The sequence below is a fragment of the Myodes glareolus genome, chromosome 9 (genome assembly GCF_982192425.1).
Source record: "Myodes glareolus chromosome 9, mMyoGla1.1, whole genome shotgun sequence".
Taxonomy (NCBI): domain Eukaryota; kingdom Metazoa; phylum Chordata; class Mammalia; order Rodentia; family Cricetidae; genus Myodes; species Myodes glareolus.
In genome coordinates this window covers 35974461-35993572 of record NC_142034.1, presented here as the reverse complement: position 1 = coordinate 35993572, position 19112 = coordinate 35974461, and the positions used below count along the sequence as shown (strand labels likewise).

Sequence of the window (19112 nt, the reverse complement as noted above, 5' to 3'; positions counted from 1 at the left end):
GCTCTAGTTAGAGTTAAATATGAGACCCTTTCTCAAAACAAATAAACAAACAAACAGGCAAAAAACAAGAGAAAGCAACAACAAAAACTTAACTGTTTTGTTTCTCTTGTTGAGGTTTAAGCTAAGGCCCTCTAGCATGCTAGCGACAAGCTAGCGACATGCTGCGACATACTCTGCTGCTGAGCTTCATCCCTCTTCTCAGCAAGTTTTGATCATAAGTTGACTTGAGTATTCAGAATAAATGAACTACATATTTATCAGAGCTATTAAAAAAAAGTCAGTGCAAGTTGTTTAGTAACCTACTCTTTTAAGTACACAATTATAGATAATGGCTTAAGAGCGGGAAGCTATCCAGTCTGCACAAATCCCTATGTCCTAGAGACCTTGGTTTCCGCCTTTGATGTGGTGATGCTACGAGAGTTAATACACGAGTCATTCCTTGGTGAAAGACAGGGAGAAGAGCTATCATGCCCTCGTTCATCAAACAAAGGCAAATAGCATTTTTTTTTTTTCTAAAAAGGGGCTGCTGATCTTCCAGGAAAAGTTCTGACTCAGAGTGTTCATGATCAGTCACCATACCTATAGAAGTCAGTATTAAGGGACCCCAAAATCAAATGTGGGAAAATTTCTTCCTTATCTGTATTGAAGAATAAGCAGGTGACCAAGCTCTACAGTAATTACGGGAAGCAAAAATGAAAGTGAAGAAGAGAGCTAACGGTTTAGTTTTGAGAGAATCACATGTCAGGGTATTAACAAAAGAGCATTCACTAAATGAAACTACATTCCTACTTGGTTTTACTCCATATCAGTGATTTTTCCCAAATACTGATTTTTAGCAATAAGGAATCAAGAGTCACAGGATGGTGGTGACACACGCCTTTAATTCCAGCACTTGGGAGGCTGAGACAGGCAGATCTTTGTGAGTTTGAGGCCAGTCTGGTCTACAAGAGCTAGTTCCAGGACAGGCTCTGAAGCTACAGAGAAACCCTGATTTGAACACCCTGCCTACCCAAAAGGAATTAAGAGTCAAAAGGCTCCAGAAACATCTGTACCTAAGGAAACACAGCTTTAAAGGAGTCAAGGCTACTGGTAGGCACTGCCACTGAAGGAAATACAGAGCCATTCACAGCGATGTCTATCCATGAGAAAACAACAGGCCAGACTTCTAAAAGGTACAATTTCTGCCCCATTTTAAAATAAAACTGCTTAAACTTAAACATAAACAGGCTTCTGGCAGCAAATCTTTCGCATCTTTTTAAATTTAATTTCTACCAGAGTTATAGGTTTTTGTTGAAATGATGATATTAAGAATATGTCTCTTAAGTAGACCTTTTCAAAGGACAGCACCTTTTGGTTATTATTTCTAATAAAAGTTGGGTCAATTTTATAATATACCCCAGTTGTTCCAAACTTTCCTCCTTCCACACTGCGTTTAGAGGGAGAATGCTAATGCTTCTGGCAGATAGAATTTTTCCTACTTCGATCTCCAAATGTTAAAATAAAAGCCAGAAGTGAATTATGTTAAAGAGCACTTGTCTGTAAAGCTAGCGTCTCCTTAGAGAAGGATCCATGTCTTACAGACAGTGTGTGGAACTGGGCTGTGTAAAGTCTTTCTGCAGGAAACTGTGCCACCTAGTGTCAAAAACTGTCCATACATCACACAAGATAAGATTAAATTTTAGCCAGTGGAATTATTTCTTTTTGCTGTTGTTGAGATAGGGGCTCATGTAGGTTAGTGAACTCTAGGACTTCTCATGTAGCTGGGGGCCTTCAATGTGCTGAGATTACAGTCATGTGCCACCATACTCAGTTTTCTTATTTAAGTGTAAGACTTTATAAATCCTTAACAGCGCACAATAGACTACATAACCACCTTCTTGTCTGATAATTTAATTAATATAATTTCCCTATATATGAAAGAGTGTGTTTGAGATACATTAGCTTAAAAGAGTGGCTGGACTGGACAAAAGAAATTCTAAGGAAATAAGTCAGATTACTGGAACTTAAACTGCTTTTCACATGTGAGCTTTTAGAATTTAAAAGTTGGGCACTTCTCTCTGAATTTTCTATTTTTCCCCCACTTGCCAGGACAGGGTTTCTCTGTGTAGTCCTGGCTGGCCTTGAACTCAGTGACTTGTCCGCCTCTGCCTCCAAGGTGCCAGGATTAAAGGCACGCACTATTACTCAGCATGCATTTATTTTTATTTTTAGAGACAAAGATTCATTAAGCAGCCAAAGCAGTTAAGAATAGCTAAGGGCTGAGAGCTGGAGAGATGGTTCAGTGGTTAAGAACACTGGCTGCTCTTCCAGAGGACCCAGGTTCAGTTCCTGGTACCCATGCGGCAGCTCACAACTGTCTGCAACTCCAGTTCCAGGGATCTGCTGCCGTTACACAAACATGAAGGCAAAATACCATGCACATAAAATAAAACAAATATTAAAAAGAGAATAGGTAAGGGTGGACTATGGATGTAGTCAGTAGTAGATCACTTGGCAACCATGTTTAAGGCCACTGGTTTGACCCCTAGTACTTCGAAGGCAAAAAAACTGCTAGCACAAAGATTGAAAATGATTGAGAAGCCAGAGATTGCTTAGTGTTGGCAAAAGCACCTGTTGCACAAGCATGAAAACTTGAGTTTGGTTCACCGAATCCGTGTAAAAAGCCAAAGACAGCGGTGTGCATTTATAATCCAAGCACCCTGGTGAATAGGAGGTGAAGGTGGAGAAAGAAGAATTTGCTGGAAGCTCAAGTATGCAGCAAAGCCATAGAAACAACAAAACCCTGCCTCATAGCCAGGCTGTGGTGGCACACACCTTTAGTCCTAGTACTTGGAAAGCAGAAGAGAACAAGAGTAATAATAAAAACAAAAATATAAAAAAAAAACCCTGCCTCAAAATAAGGTGAAATGAGAGAACTGACTGCTGAAAAGTTGTCCTCTGACCTTTGCACACACACCGTGACATGCAAAACCCTCAGCGGTCTCCGACATTTCTCTTTCTTATACTCTCTCCTTAAAAATCAAAAGCCAAAACCCTGCAGCATAATGATATTAATTAACATAGCTGCAATACTTTTTTATTGACTAGATATCATGCTGGAAAAGAAACGTGTCATTTAACCCTCAAAACCATCATATGAGACAAGCACCATCACTATTGGAGTAGACATTCCGACGTAGCAATTTGCCTGTTTTTCTCATAATCAGAACTTCTGCATACTCTTGACTATTAATGGATGGAAATTCAAGGGATGTGGTATACACCTATAATCCCAGTATTTGGGAAGCTGTGATAGGAAGGATGCCGTGAGTTCAAGACCAGCCCAGGATATATATATCTATATATCTATATACACATCTATAGATATATAGATATAGCTGTGGGAACTAATTCATATGTATAAATATGCAAGTCAATGGGGAAAAAGGCTAACTGTAAATTACTATGTTGAGGACTGTGGAAAACTAGTAGGAAAAATTAACACTTTTAACTCTCATGCATTCACTGATCCTTTAAAAAGCTGTTTAGATTTATTCTGTATGTATTCGTGTCTTGCTTGCATGCATGTCTATAACATGTGCTTGCCCAGTAGTCAGGCCAGAAGAGGCACTGGGTTCCCTGGAATTAGCGTTACACACAGCCCCATCCACTAGTCTTATGTAAGCAAAATGTATAGACATGAATACAGAAAAACAACAAATCATGTCTCTGAGCTAAGAGAGTCACTTGATGGCTTGGGCTTTGGGTAAAGTTGCTCTATTGGCAAATATATAATGTATGACTGTGTTAGTGACGCCACCTAATGGCGACCATATAGATGCACTCAGACAAAAAAATTCTAGAAGAATGGCTTTCTTCTCTTTTTAAAAAGATCTTAAGGTTTATTTTATTTTATATGGATAGATGCTTTTCGTGTGTCTGAGAGACTGACGCCTGTGGAAGCCAGCAGAGGGCAGTATACTCCCTGGAACGGGAATTATGGATGACTGTGAGCTACCATGTAACCCAGGCCCTCTGCAAGTGCACAAGTGTTCCTAACTGCTGCGCCATTTCCCCAGGCCCCTCGAAGAATGATTTCAAAACACTTATGGATGACAGTCTTTGGAGCCATGTGACGACTGTAGGCTTTTCTCACCAGGAAAAGAAAAACAAAACAAAACAAAACAAAAGCTTATTCTTCTAGACACACAAAGTACAGTGTTTAGGAAATTAGTAAGCTGATTCACTGATGATTAAAATAAAGAGAACGAGCGACCTAACCTAGTGTTCCTACAAACCACGGAGCCACTTTGAGGATATGCATTTGCTTTCCCTTAATGACCCTTAGTTTTGTAACCACTTAAACAGCAACAATGCTTTAAGAATGATGAGGGTTCCAATACACCCCAATTTCAAGTAAAAACCTTTCAATTAAAATTAAAAATAAGGAAATCATTCATTAACTGAAAAACATGACTTTTAGTCTTTTAAGTGACCATTTAGTATAAATTCGATCATAATTAACAAAGTATAACCCTCAAAAGATAACTTTCACTGTGGAAAACAGTGGATATGAAGTACATAGCATTTTCATATTACTTTCAAGCCATGACCTTTAATAGATGGGATTATGATAAAGAATGAATTTAATATTTAGTCTTTAAAATTGGATTCTTAATCGCTTATTTTACTACAAAGTCTGCACAGAGGCTACTTTCCTACCACGGTTGCTTGGCCTCTAGACTAAGGGTTTTATGAGTGTAAGATGGAGGAGTCTACTTCACCAGCACTAGAGTAGGACACACAACAGCAACGTCATCACTTCGAAGTGAGGGCTCCCGAAAGGGCTTGTAAAAGAAAGATATGTAATCAGGACCTTCCCAAACACAATTAAATTCCATACATAGAATAAAATAAATAGGCCCAGCACAGTGGTGTCTGTCTTTGAGGTGGAGGCAGGATAATTTCTATGGGTTCAAGGTCAGCCTAGTCTACGCCTGAGTTCCAGGACAGTCAGGGCTACACAGTTAAACCCTATCTCCAAAAACAAAAAGAAAAAACCAAACAACAACAACAACAAACAACAAACAAACAAACAAACAAAAAACCAAAAGCCAACCAAACAACAAATGGAGATTCTTTCTTTTTTCTTTTGTACTTTTGAGACAATTTCTCTGGAGCCTGTTCTGGAACTAGCTCTTGTAGACCAGGCTGGCCTCAAACTCACAGACATCCGCCTGCCTCTGCCTCCTTAGTGTTGGGATTAAAGGCAAGTGACACCACTGCCCGGCTCAAATGGAGATTCTTAAATGTAGAAGGCTCAGAGGTCCTTGTGCTCACAGACAAGCACTAAAGAAACTAGGAATGTTAAACAAGCAGACAAAGATTATAACCTGTTTTCAGAGTAGAGGTGGTTAACAGTCTGGTGACCTTTGCACTGTGTGGCCCAGGCCACACCAGATCCTCCCCCAGACCCTTATCATAAGATTATTTTCCCCAATCACTCTACAGCACCTATCTTTATGGAAGATGTCACATGTACTTTACATAATTTCAACATGGGATTGAGATAATTATCACCAGGAATACTATTTCAACAATTGTGCTGTGCTTAAATATGCCTGAAAGAAGTTTGAATGAACACCAGCTACTAAATTGTGCTAAACAAAACATCTCATGTGCATGGACACTATTGGCCATGGTGGTCACAGAGACCCCCTGCAATTAAGGATAAGTCTGTTATGACTCAGAAAGGAAATAGCAAATTAAAAAATCTGCCAAGCGGTGGTGAGTTCCACAACAGCCAAGGCTACAAAAGACGCTTTGTCTTGAAAACCAACCACCCAAACAAACCAAATTTGATAAAACTAGGGGCTGGGGAGATGGCTCAGCGGTTAAGAGCAAGTGTTGCTCTTGCAGAGGTCCCAGGTTCAGTTCTTAACTGATTGCTCACAATCATGTGTAACTCAGTTCCTCCACAGGCACCAGACAACCATGATGAAGATACACACGCAGCCAAAGCACTAATATACATTAAAAATTAAAGCTGAGGAAACTCTAACCACATTCCATTAAACAGGCACACTGATCGAGGGTAGAAGTGCTGAAAACAAAGATTTTACTTTTCCTTTACATTAATTCTGAAGTAAACTTCATGGTTACCTTTTTTTTTTTTTTAAAACCTGGAGGGACAGCCGTGGGTGCTGGGAACCAAACTAATATATTTTTGGTTATGAGCCTAGCCTTTAACGGCTGACCATCCTTCAGGCCATTGTTACTTTTTATTATTATTATGTGGGTCTGTGTGAATGGGTATGTGTGTGTTATCGCACATGTGTGGAGGTCAGAGAGTAACTTGAGGGAAGGGTCAGTTCTCTCCCTCAACCATCTGGGTCTCAGTGAAGAACTCAGGTTTTCAGGCTTGAACTGAGCCATCTGGGTGGCTTTGTATGCTTGTATGTTTCTAGATCTTTTCCTGAGTACCTAGATCAGAGGAGAAATAATAATGCCCTCATATAAAAACATTTTACAATTTATTCATGTTTTTAATGCATATACAATAAGAAATAAATTTCATTGCTTCAAATTTACTTTTTAAATAAAATCTAGGCAGCTGGGTATGGTGGTGCACACCTTTAATCCCAGCAGAGACAGATGAAGGCAGATCTCTTTGAGTTTGAGGCCAGTCTGGTCTACAGAGTGAGTTCCAGGGCTACACAGAAAAACCCTGTCTGGAAAAACAAAGAAACAAAGAAATGGGTATGTCTTTGGAGGGTGTGTGTGCATGACTGCTATGGTGCCCATGCAGAGATCAGATGAAAAAGTCAGGTATTGATCCTCAAATTTCACGTTGCTTGAGACAAAGTCTATTATTTTCTGATACACACTAGCTGGCCTATGAACTTCTGTGAATTCTCCTGCCTATTGTCCCACAGAAACACCGAGATCACAATACTACCCCATCTAGCTTTTCATGCAGTCTGGGGATTCAAACTCGGGTCTTTACCCACTGAATTATCTCCCCAAATTTATATTAAAATAACAATTGTATAGGTGAAATAACTATTACTTCAAAATCAAAAACTGAAAGTTCTCTGGTTGAACTAATTTTAGCAAACAATCATATCTGCTTAACTGTTTCCCCCTTTTCTCTTTTAATTTTTCAGCTCCAAAGGAGCCGCAGAGCAAGACAAGCAGCTGAATTTCAGGCACTGGTTTTAGGATCACAACATTTACCAAACACTGAAGCAATTAAACACAGATTTTAGGGCTGCAGCTTCTGAAGAAAAAGCACCAATAAAGACAGAAGAATCTCCTTTGTTCTGATTCATTGACAGAAAGTCATTCTTACCAGATAAAGCAGAAAGGTGTGCAATCCTGTTCCAAGCCCAACCGAGGACAGAATTCCCAAGCCTATCCAGTAGGCATACAACAGAAACTGCTTCTCTATCCGCTGCACATACTGGAAAGAAAAGGGAAAGGAGATAAACCTGAACACTCTGTCCAGAAACACGCTACAGTAACCACCACCCACTGACCAGTCAGCTCAACAAAGCTCGGAGGAGGTAGAAAAACATTAAGACAAAAAATTCGTTGACGAGGTCTCATACTGTTAGTGTACTATAGCAGAGAGGACACAAATCAAAACACCCCCAAAACCAAACGAAAACAAAACCCCAACTCATTCAGGCAGAGTAAGTTAGCATAAGTGAAAATCAAAAAACAAACTATATATTAAAGTAATTTTTTTTTTTTGTCATTTCTTGAGACAGGATCTCATACTGTAGTCCAGCCTGGCCTGGCATTTTTTTATGTATACCAGGCTAACCTTGAACTTCAGTTGATCCTCCTACTTTTACTTGCTGAATGGTGTGATTATACATATACGCTATCATGCCCAGTCTAGTATACTGGTGCTAAGAATAAATACTTTAAAGTGACTTAAAAATTACAAACTTTAAGAAAAACATAAGACAGTGTTAAAGGAACAGTTATACAATATTTGTGAAGAGAAAACTTTAGGAATACACAAAACACAATGGTAAAGAAAAGGGGTGGGCTGGAGAGATGGCTCAGAGGTTAAGAGCACTGGCTGTTCTAGAGGTCATGAGTTCAATTCCCATCAACTACATGGTGGCTCACAACCATTTATAATGAGATTTGGTGCCCTCTTCTGTCATGCAGGCAGAACACCATGTACATAATAAACAAATAAATCTTTTTTTAAAAAAAAAAAAGAAAGAAAAAAAGCAAGCAAGCAAACAAGCAAGCAAGAAAGAAGGCAATGAGCTAAGTGTGGCGGTGCACGCCTTTAATCCCAGTGTTCGGGAGGCAGAGGCAGGGACATCTCTATGAGTTTCAGGCCAGCCTAGTCTACATAGTGAGTTCCAGCCAGGAAGGGCTATGTAGAAATCCTGTCTCAAAATACGGGCGGTGGAGTGTGTGGAGTGGGAAAAATCACACATTTTGTAAATAGAATACATTTTTCATCATTCAAGCAAATTTTTAACACCAGGTTTTTAAAATGTTTCAAATATGGGCAAAAATAAAGCACAGTGTAAGAAAGATACCTTGAAAGAGTTGATTTATTTCTAGACAAATTTCTAAATGTAAGTTAAAAAAAAAAGTCAGGGAGCTGATTACAAAGTGTTTTGTCTCCTTGGCTTGCTTGTTTGTTTATTTATTTATTTAAGAGGCAGAATTTCATCATGTATCCCTGGCTAGCCTGGCACTCTGTAAAATGGGCTAGCTTCAAACTCATGGTGATTTTCCTGTCTCTGTTGGACTTAGTGGCATGTTCCACCATGGTTAGCGTGACTGCAAATTCTTATTAACATATAAAGATTATCTACAGGAAATGCATTCAAAACTATAATAATAAAAAATACCTTTCCTGACATTAAAAGTAAATTAGTGGCACACACCTCTATTCCTAACACTTGGGAGGCAGAGGCAGGCGAATCTCAGTGAGTTAGTTCGACGCCAGCTTGGTCTACAAAGCAAGTTTCAGAACAGCCAGGGCTACATAGAGAAACCAACCAACCAAACAAAAAATTACTTTAAAATGATAGCTTTTTAGAAACGTTTCCATTAGAATAGATTAACATTTTGCCATTTTAATGAAAGGTGCTAACAAAATGTTAATCTGTTATTTTCCCATCAGTGCATGACTATAGACTACAGGGAAATGAAATGACCTTCCATAGAAATAAAATCTAACTCTCAATCCAGGATGCAATCTGTTGGCTGGATCATTATAGACATTATAGACATTATGAAGGTTTTGTGAGAGATGAAAGGATTCGTAAAGTTAGCATTCATACTGTTTTGACTGAATACTTTAAATCTTTTAAGGTAAAGAGGAAACCTAAATATTGAAATAATGTTGAACAGGTATGAAACAGTGCTCAGGTATTTTTAGTGTATGGAATAAGACATTAAGATACCAAGTCATCAGATAAAATTAAAGACACAAAAGTTTACTTATAAGTATATAGGGCATAAATTCTATGAAACTTACATTAGTCCCACTTTGAAATGTCATGTGATCACAGAATGCCGAGGAGCAGAGAATTACTCAGTGTCTTACCTGTTGATGGGCTCCTTCCACATAATACGTAGCTATAAGCATAGCAAGCAGCAGTAAAAAAGTCAACACAATGCTTTGACGATGCCATAACCTTAAAAACAAATAAAAACATCTCACATTAATCTTGCAATTTGCAGAAACAGCCTTTGGGATGTAAAAAGGAACCAGCAAAGGTACATGGGCCCAGAACCCGAGTTATCACCGTCTTACCACAGCCCTCCCTGTGCCCAAAGCCTGCTCTTGCTCATATCTCATGTTTTAATGTAGAGAGGTATTATAGTGCAACAGGAAGAACATGGGCTTCACGGGCTTTAAAGCCCGTGGGCTGGTTTGGCCACTTAGTGCTGCATTTTTAGCAGGACACTTAACCTTTCAGATTTTGGTTTTTGCTTTTAAAATAGTAATAATTATATATTTGCTTTTCCTTCTTCATGGACCTCCTACAGGATTAAATGAGCTGAAAATTGTTACAAAATGTTTTATAACTTTTAAGGACAACAAAAATGTAAGATAAGGGCTGGAGAGATGGCTCAGTGGTTAAGAGCATTGCCTGCTCTTCCTAAGGTCCTGAGTTCAATTCCCAGCAACCACATGGTGGCTCACAACCATCTGTAATGAGGTCTGGTGCCCTTTTCTAGCCTGCAGACATACACACAGACAGAATATTGTATACATAATAAATAAATAAATAAATATATTTTTTTAAAAAGATGTAAGATAATAGTATAGATAATTTAGAAGAACAAGAAAATAGTAGGGAGGCTGGAGAGATGGCTCAGTGGTTAAGAGCACTGTTGCTCTTCCAGAGAACCCAGGTTCAGTTCTCAACAACCAACTAACTCTCTCTAACTCCAGTTCAAGGGATCTGACACCCGCACACAGACATACAAGCAGGCAAAACATTAACGCACATGAAATGAAATAAATAAATAATTTAGAAAAAAAGAAAATAATAGGGTATGAAAGTTCAACTTGCTTTCTTAGATATTTCAAACAGGCAGGACACACTGCATGGCAGGGTTCTTTTTCACTGACTGTCAGTGAGCACCACATGCATCTTGAACCTGCTGCAGGCTTAGTGTATCTGCTGCATATAAGCCTCATTCCATTTCAAGATAAAAATCAGGAGAAAAAACCCACTATCTTCTTAATCTTTTCCCTTGGAAGACCCAAAGTGAAACAGGAGTCAACTGTAATAACCTGTCAAGTAAATAACGTTTCCTCCGTCATTTTTCTTCAAACCAAACACCCCAACCTATTGCTCTCCCTTTGGGGAAAGGGAGATAGTGGGGTGACAGTCTTTATCTAACCCAGGCTGATCTTGAACTATATAACAAAGGATGACCTTGAAAATTGGTGTGCTTGGTGTTGGCTTTGCATGAGAGACAAGGCCTCTTAATGAGCTACATCCCCATCCCCCTAGTCGAATTCTTTTTAAACTATATGAAGGAAAACACATGTTCCTACGATAATATTCTAAATTTAATGAATCCATTTTGGTGAAACAGATGGCAGGGAGTAGGAGATGGCTGAGGACTTCTAAAATTAGTAAATACGATTTATATAAAAAGTAACAGAAAACTCTTTACTTTGAGGTCCATTCCTTCAAAACTATAAGAGTTTCCAGAGAAAAATACTGCAAGGTAGTGAGTGGCTGTCTCCACAGGACAATGTTCTGTCTTTCCTCCCGATCCCTTCTCTTCTTTTCATGTACTGAAGAGGGGTCTGAAAAACAACAGCATGGACGTTAAAACACAATTCCTACCATCTGTGCCACATTTTCAAAGAATAAAAATAACACACCTTCCCATCTTATATCTCTAAGACTACATAAGAAAAATCTCAAAATAGAAAGGAGGTTTAACATTGAGACTGGGCAAAATGAAAGGGTCCAAAGTACTAATCTGAGAGGAACAAAATTACAACAAGTATCTAAATCTCTAACAAGAAGCCAAGGACTGTAGTACATACTGAATCCGCAACGGCTTCTCACATGTCTGTCCATGCCTACCTCTTTCCATCAGTGGCAACTTTGCAATGTATTCTTCTTAGCTATCATGGAGAGGGACAGCACAATGCATGGATGGATGAGAAAAGTTTCACCCATGTCCCAGGTAACCACTCACAGCAAGTCCTAGGGTCCCGAGACATGGCAACTGGTCCAAACTCATGAACTAACTGCCATGGTTGCCACTCATGTTTAGTACGGAGAACCAAATCCAGGACTTCACACATCCTGCGTATGCCCCTCTACCACTGAACTATATTACTGTCCCCAGGGCTGTTATTTTTCCCATCACTGTTACTTAGGTAACAACAACAAACACTGCAAATACAAAACAAAACATACAGTCCTATTCGTAGCCAGATGAGCTGTGGTGCTCATCTTTCATCCAGACACTTGGTAGGCAGAGGCAGGTGGATCTGTGAGTTTGAGACCAGTCTGGTCCACAAAGTGAGTTCTAGGACAGTCATGGCTACACAGAGAAATCCTGACATCTTGTCCCCCAAAAGCAAACAAACAGAAAAATAAAAATACCCAACCAACCAAAAACTCTTATGTACCCTCCTCTCCCCCACCCCCTAAAAAAACCAAGAATCCAGCAGAATGAAACATGTAGGCTAGGTATTTCTGCTGCAATATGTCTGTCTGTTTTGAGACAGGGTTTCACTATATAGCCCTGCTGTCCTAGAATTCACTATGTAGACCAGGGTGGCCTCAGAACTCACAGATATACATCTGCCTCTGCCTCCTGAGTGCTGGAATTAATGGCCTGTGGCATCTCCAATGTAAAGACAAACTACTTGGTCAGTGAAAGGATTCAGTGAGGAAATTTATGGAAAGCCCCAGAAGAATGACAGTCACCAAATACCCAGGCAGTTTGCTATTACCGCTACCGTAGATTCCTTACCTGGGAAACTCCCATTATGTTGCTCCTTACTCATTGCTACACGTCTCTGGTCACAATTTTTTCCATTCTCTGCCATTTCATAGATCAGTAACTCTGGAGGAGCTAATACAGAAAATAAATCCCAGTAATGCATTAGAGTTGTTTGCTTTGCAGCTGAGACTAAAACTGAATACAGGAGCAAAATGGCGTACATCCCACATGGTAACTGTATGATGTGTTCACACTACTATTTCCTTTTATAACCAAGAGTTGTATAAATAATTTATATAATTTCATAGAAAATCTTGTGGCTGTAAACATTTTCTAAATAGTTATTCCAGTGATTTGTTTTCCAGAATAAAATTTGGGTGCCTGGATGTGGTGGCACATGCCTTTAATCTCAGCACTTGGGAGGCAGAAACAGGTGGATCTCTGTGAGTTCGAAGACGCCCTGGTCTACAGAGTGAGTTCCAGGACAGTCAGAACTGTTACACAGAGAAACCCTCTTTCAAAAAACCAAAAATAAATAAATAAATTCACTGTAGTCACACAAATATCACAGGTCCAAGACCACAGGTCAGCTTTATGTAGAAAACACTGATTCAAATGGGAATGTGCACAGAAGATAAAATTTTCATGTTTAAAATATATTAGAAGTTCAAAGCCAATATGGGCTACATGAAAGCCTATCTCAAAGTGGGGGGTACATATCCAAATAATGTAATTTATTCACTCATAAGAGATAAAGTAGAAGCCACGCTTCATACACACACACACAAACACATGCACACAGAAAGGAGGGCACAAAAGAGCTGACATTATGAAGCAAACTTTCTACCCACCTACACAATCATACTGCTAACTGAACTCATTTCCCCTATTTATCCTTTCCCTTAGTGTCATCTTGAATGGACAAAACAGCTTGGGTCCATTTGTAACAGAATTTTTTATTTAAGCAAATAATCTGTTCTTATACAATATGCTAAAAATATCATATTGACATTTCTTTCTCAAAAATGCTCTCTATCAAACTTAAAATCTGAAATTTTATTTGTTAGAAATAACTGAGAGAAAACAGTTTTTTGTTTAGTTGGTGTGGTGTATTTCTTCACAAACAAAAAAATTCAGTTTTAAAAATAAGTTTCTAAAAATGTTTATTATTTCCAAAAGAAGAAATTACAACCTAAAAGCAATAAACTAAGAAAGAAGGGTTTGCACATCAGGTTATCAAAGCATCAGAAGCTCTCGGGTGTTAAGTTCAGTGATAACACGCAATGCAAGACCTTGGGTTTGCTAGCCAGTGCCACAAGTAAACCAGACAAACACCCTTTTGCATTTTGACCATTTAGGAGAGGCTAGCTGTGGTGATACACACCCGTAATCCCAACAACTGGTGACTGAAGCAGTAGAATGAAGACAGTCCCCACTGTCTTCCACATACCTAGATCTTGTCTCAACAGAAATTAATTCCTAATTTAAAGCATATTTTCTTTTGTCACAAAACTGTAGGACTAACTCTGCAAAGCTTCCATTTTCCTGGAATTAATTCTGCATTTTGAGATGTGTCTGAACAACTGAGCACAGCTAGAAAAATAAAAAACAACAGTACAGCCACTTTAAATTCACTGACTCAATGAAGATCTATCAAGTGTTCATTGGCTGCCAGTTATCATCTTAGATGCCAAACCTCAAACTTTAATTGATATTCACCCATTTTCCCAGCTATCAACGGAGTTTCATTTTTTTGGCGCTACTGGGGATGATCTTGGGACACCATGCATGTAAGCAGCTATTCCAGTGAGCCGCAGTCTCAGTCCCGGAGAGCCTTCAGTCCTATTAAGACACACTCCCACACAGGAACAGACCCTGTCAGCAAACACACATCCACACTAACTCTCTTTCACATTTCCAGGGACTTAGCTCACTTAGCTCATTCGGTTCTCTCTGTGCCGTCAATCTGGGCTTCTTTATTCTCTCTGGCAGATAAACATCATCCAGTACTCCGCATTCCCGTCCTTCACAGACACTGTTCTCCACAGCTGCATGCAGACAGTCTACACACACACTTCCTCAGCAGCACTGCGGGGAGCCTTCTGATTCCACGGATCAGGGAATCAGGAAATGTCTTTCATCAAGAGCACTAATGAATGACCTCCGTGCTGGCAAATGCAAGAACACACACCTTACTGAGCCTCTTACCTAGCTGGGTGCAGGTGAAGGGTCAGGTCTCTTTCCTACTCCTCTGGCTACTGACAGCTCCTTCTGCTTCTACTTCTTGAAGTTATTCAAAGCCTGGTCCTAGGTTCCTTTTTGTGTTCTCTTCACACTCTCTCCCTAATGATGTCATCTAGTCACTCAGCCTTAAATACCCTCTATATAGTGACAATTCTTTCTCTCTCAAAAGCATAATGTTCCACATGACAGTGCCTTATGAATATTCTGTAAGAATAATCAGATCACAGAAGGATCCCACAAAGTATTCAAGCCCAGACCACTCCTGTGATGCACACACAGGCAAGCAGAAGTAAACTGACTCAGATAATGTCACAGAACAAGTCACAACAAATCCAAAAGCAGCACCCAGACACAACTGGCTTTACAGTACAGAGTGTGCTGACTTGTTGGCAACACACGTTTCTTTCCCCAAACTAAATACAGATTATTTCTTAAAGACTTTTGAAAGAAACAATCTCAATTTACATATTTCTTTTGTAATATTAGAAAATTGAGCCAAACTCAGGTGGTGGCGGCGCATGCCTTTAATCCCAACATTTGGGAGGCAGAGGCACTTGAACCTCTGGGAGTTCAAGGCCAGCCTGGTCTACAGAGCAAGTTCTAGGACACCCAAGACCACACAAAGAAGCCCTGTCTTGACAAACAAATAGTCAAGAAAAAAAACATTGGTATTGTGATTTGTAAGGCTGGTTGGGATAATTCTAATTCTTAGTCTACTAGGCTGTATGTTTACTCACTCAAATTTCTAAACTACATAGCTGAGGCTCAGCCCCTGAACCATGGCATCATATCAAGTTCCAGATGCCCTGAGAGGACATTAAGCAGCTACCTACCTTTTACCTGAGAAATACACTCTGTCCTTGCTTCCTGTGTTTCTAGCTGCAGGTGGTTACCCAATACAGCATTAGCACACCCTATTAATCTCACTCATTATCATATTACTTGTTAGAGTGAAGGGCAATTTGTCCTTGAAAGTTACCAATACGTCCTGATTGAGTTGACGCCATCAGGACAAGGATCATTTGGATTACATATCCCATGCCCACTCCCTAAGACAGAGTTTACTTATTCCCTACCCCAATTCTGCTTTCCTTCTCAGCTCAAAATTGTTTAATTTTTTTACAGCTGTAAAAGAAAAAAAATTATCATCTCCACTTAAGTCTCCCTCTTCTAATTTTTTTTTTTTTAATTAAAAAAGATTGTAGGTGTATGGATCTTTTGCCTGCATGTATGTCTGTACTTCACCTGTGTGGAGTGCCTACGGAGGCCGGAACCAGAGTTACAAACGGCTGTGAGCCACTATGTGTTCTGCAAGAGCGGCTGGTGCTCTCAACTGCTGACTCATCTAGCTCTTAGTTTCTCTCTTTCAATGTTTCTTTAGGTAATTTAATCTTTTGCATTTGAGCATAATTGGATAACACCCCCATCTTAATTTTCATTTCATTCTTAAATGTTTTTCTTTTGCCTTCGGGGATTGTCATTAGTTTAGTTTTTCTATCTCAAGAGGAAGTATATAGATGTAGGCATCCTGATTTACTTGCAATCCCAGTATTTGAAAAGCTGTGGCAGTGGGATTGCCATGAGATTCACAATGAATTCTAGGCCAGTATGTACCACAGTATGAGATCCTATCTCAACGAAACAAAACAAGACAAAACACATGATGACACAAACTTGTAACCCTAGCACTCAGGAGGCAAAGCCTGGGTGATTCTCACAAGTTTCAGGCAGGCGAGGGCCAGAGCCCACACTAGAACCCATCACACACACAAACCAAAACCCAAAAACAAACAAAACCAATCAAATCATACAGGGAGATTACATTTAAGTGGCTAGCACTACTTCTCCATGCCCCCCCCCTTTTTTTCATGTGTATTACCAGGAGGTGGTGACACACACCTTTAATCCTAGCACTTGGGAGACAGAGGCAGCTAGAGGCAGGCAGATGAGTTCAAGGCCAGTCTGGCCTACAGAATTCCGGGACAACTAGGGCTACACTAAGAAACCCTGTCTTGAAGCCCCACACCCACTACCCAAAAAAGTTATTGGAGGGTAAAAGTCTAAAGTTGAATGCTGGAGAGATAGCCCAGTAGTTAAGAGCACTGGCTGCTCTTCCAAAGGATCCGGGGTTCTGTTTCTAGCACCTATACATCAGCTCACAACTGCCTATAACTTCAGTTCTAGAGGATCCAATGCCCTCTTTCCGATTCCACGGACACTAAGCCCACATGGTTCACAAACATACATGCAGGCAAACACCCACACAGATCAAAAAATAAGCCAAGGGTGGTGGTGCACACCTTTAATCCCAGTATTCAGGAGGCAGAGGCAGAGGCAGGCAGATCTCTGAGTTTGAGGCCAGCCTGGTCTACAGAGTGAGTTTCAGGACAGCAGGGACACACAGAGAAACCCTGCCATGAAAAACAAAAAGAACACAACAAAAAAATCTAAAAGAAGCCCATATAAGTAGGATAAGATGAAATAATAAGCTGCTTTCCACAATTCAATGCAGTAGGATCAATTTCAGCCACGTACCATGAAATACTGTCAAGTTCATGAATATGGAAGTAAATCCCAAGTATTCTTGTTCTGTTTAAAAGATGGAAATGTCCTCAACCTAGAACCTAGCACAAATTCTCGACCTTTAGTGGAGCCTACTTTGCAGTGAGGGTGCACAGTATAAGTTAGTCTTGCTTATAAGAGTGAGGCTGCTAAAATAAACCTATATTTCTTACAATAATGCAATTTTTCGATTAGGTCAAAAGGCAGAAGTAGAACAGAAGCATAACCCAGAACAAACAACATTTCAGACATGAGAAATGCCTTAAAAGGCTGTGTTTGAAATAAAGGTTAGTACTGAAATTTGTGCTGTTTTGTTTGTTTCTGGCAGGAATGCTTATAAAGCAACGCTAGGTCAGCTCACAAAGGTTCTCTGTAGGCTGGACGTTCAGTGCTAAGACTATAATACTCCATTCATTTTAAACATTAGCTCCATTTAGAACACAAAAACAAAACAAAACAAAATTATTTAGTCCCACAAAGGGACGGGGAAACCTACCAAGTTAGTAACAAACTTAATAGAAGCAGTACCCAGGTACAGCACGGCCCCAAATAACTGCCAGGAATATGCTGTTGACAGGGCACTTCTCTATCCCAAAACTAAAGCTTCGTGGGTAAAGGCACCTGCCACCAAGGCTAATAACCTGAGTTCAATTTCAGGCCTCACATGTAAAAGGAGAGAACCGACTCCTGTAAGTGGGCTCCTGACTACCACATGCTTTGGCATGAACGTGTACAGACCCATATGCAAACAAATAAATAAATATTATTTTTGAAGCAACGGTGTGACGACACAACAGCAATTTCCTTAGGTAAACGTTTCTGGGAAAATCAACAAGACAAAGGATAGAAACGTAAGAGCACTAAACCCACCAACTCTCATTTTCTTGGCAACATTATTCCACAATAAAATTAACATCCTTTCAAGTCAGGTTTCTTAATAACACATGCGAGCCATCAAAGATGTCAGCTTAGTCTCACCACCTTTTTTGCTTTCCAAAGTATTTGAAAGTGGAATGCTTAAGCATATATAGTTCTAGGCTAAGCCGGAATGGCTGCTGACTCCATACAGCTATAAAGATTAAGGACCTGCAAATCTGAGTGTTACAAATTGAATAAGCAATCTGGGTGAGCAATAAACCCTGACTCAATGTACAAAGAGATTACCAGCCCACCAGACTGAATAGGTAACAGAAACCATCAAACGGTGATGTCAATTAAAGAATGTGTTTTCTGAAAATACATGATTTGAGGGGGAATGCATGGGAAATCCCTTGAATGTTTTTGAACTTAATTTCTTAAGTCTTGGGGGTGGGGTGAACTCTCAAACTTCTAACCATTATCCTGCCTCAGACTTCCTCCTGAGTACTGGAGTTCTATGTATGCATGTATTTTGGTATCTGACAGGGATCCTGAAATCTGTCCATGTAGATGTAAAGGATGATTGTACCATAATGTTTACAAAGATTTTTTTTAATTTATCTTTTTTTTTATTTTATGTGCATTGGTGTGAAGGTGTCAGATCCCCTGGAACTGGATTTTCAGAGAGTTGTGAGCTGCCATGTGGGTGCTGGGAATTGAACCCAGGTCCTCTGGAAGAACAGTCAATGCTCTTAACCGCTGAGCCATTTCTCCAGCCCTACAAAGATCTTAAAACACTACCAGGGTCATGGAACTTTGAGTATTCTCTCTCCTATCAGTGCCTTTTGTAACCTACACATAAATATCTAAAGGTTTCTGGAAGAACTTGGGGTGAAGTGGTCCATGAAATGAGACAGCAGCATTTGACAAAACTGACTTCTTAAAGATATTCTGAGTACAAAAAAGCTTCCATGTATATAAGAAAATCTTGCTCCGAT

At 39.7% G+C, this 19112-nt stretch overlaps 1 protein-coding gene and 1 long non-coding RNA gene across 2 annotated transcripts in view; one reads left to right on the top strand and one right to left on the bottom strand.

Moving 5' to 3' along the window:
- Vmp1 (vacuole membrane protein 1) overlaps window positions 1–19112 on the bottom strand; it is a 100237-nt gene that overhangs the window by 74269 nt on the left and 6856 nt on the right. Inside the window, exons 2-5 of the mRNA XM_048446779.3 lie at window positions 12481–12582; window positions 11158–11293; window positions 9569–9659; window positions 7331–7441 (exon numbers count right to left, since the gene is read on the bottom strand). Of these exons, the coding sequence (XP_048302736.1) occupies window positions 7331–7441; window positions 9569–9659; window positions 11158–11293; window positions 12481–12556 (414 nt within the window). The 5' untranslated portion in view covers window positions 12557–12582. The remainder of the gene's footprint in view (window positions 1–7330; window positions 7442–9568; window positions 9660–11157; window positions 11294–12480; window positions 12583–19112) is intronic.
- LOC125408470 (uncharacterized) lies at window positions 817–7294 on the top strand. Its single transcript, XR_007234470.3, has 2 exons — window positions 817–1172; window positions 7146–7294. It is a non-coding gene; the product is annotated as an uncharacterized LOC125408470 (long non-coding RNA).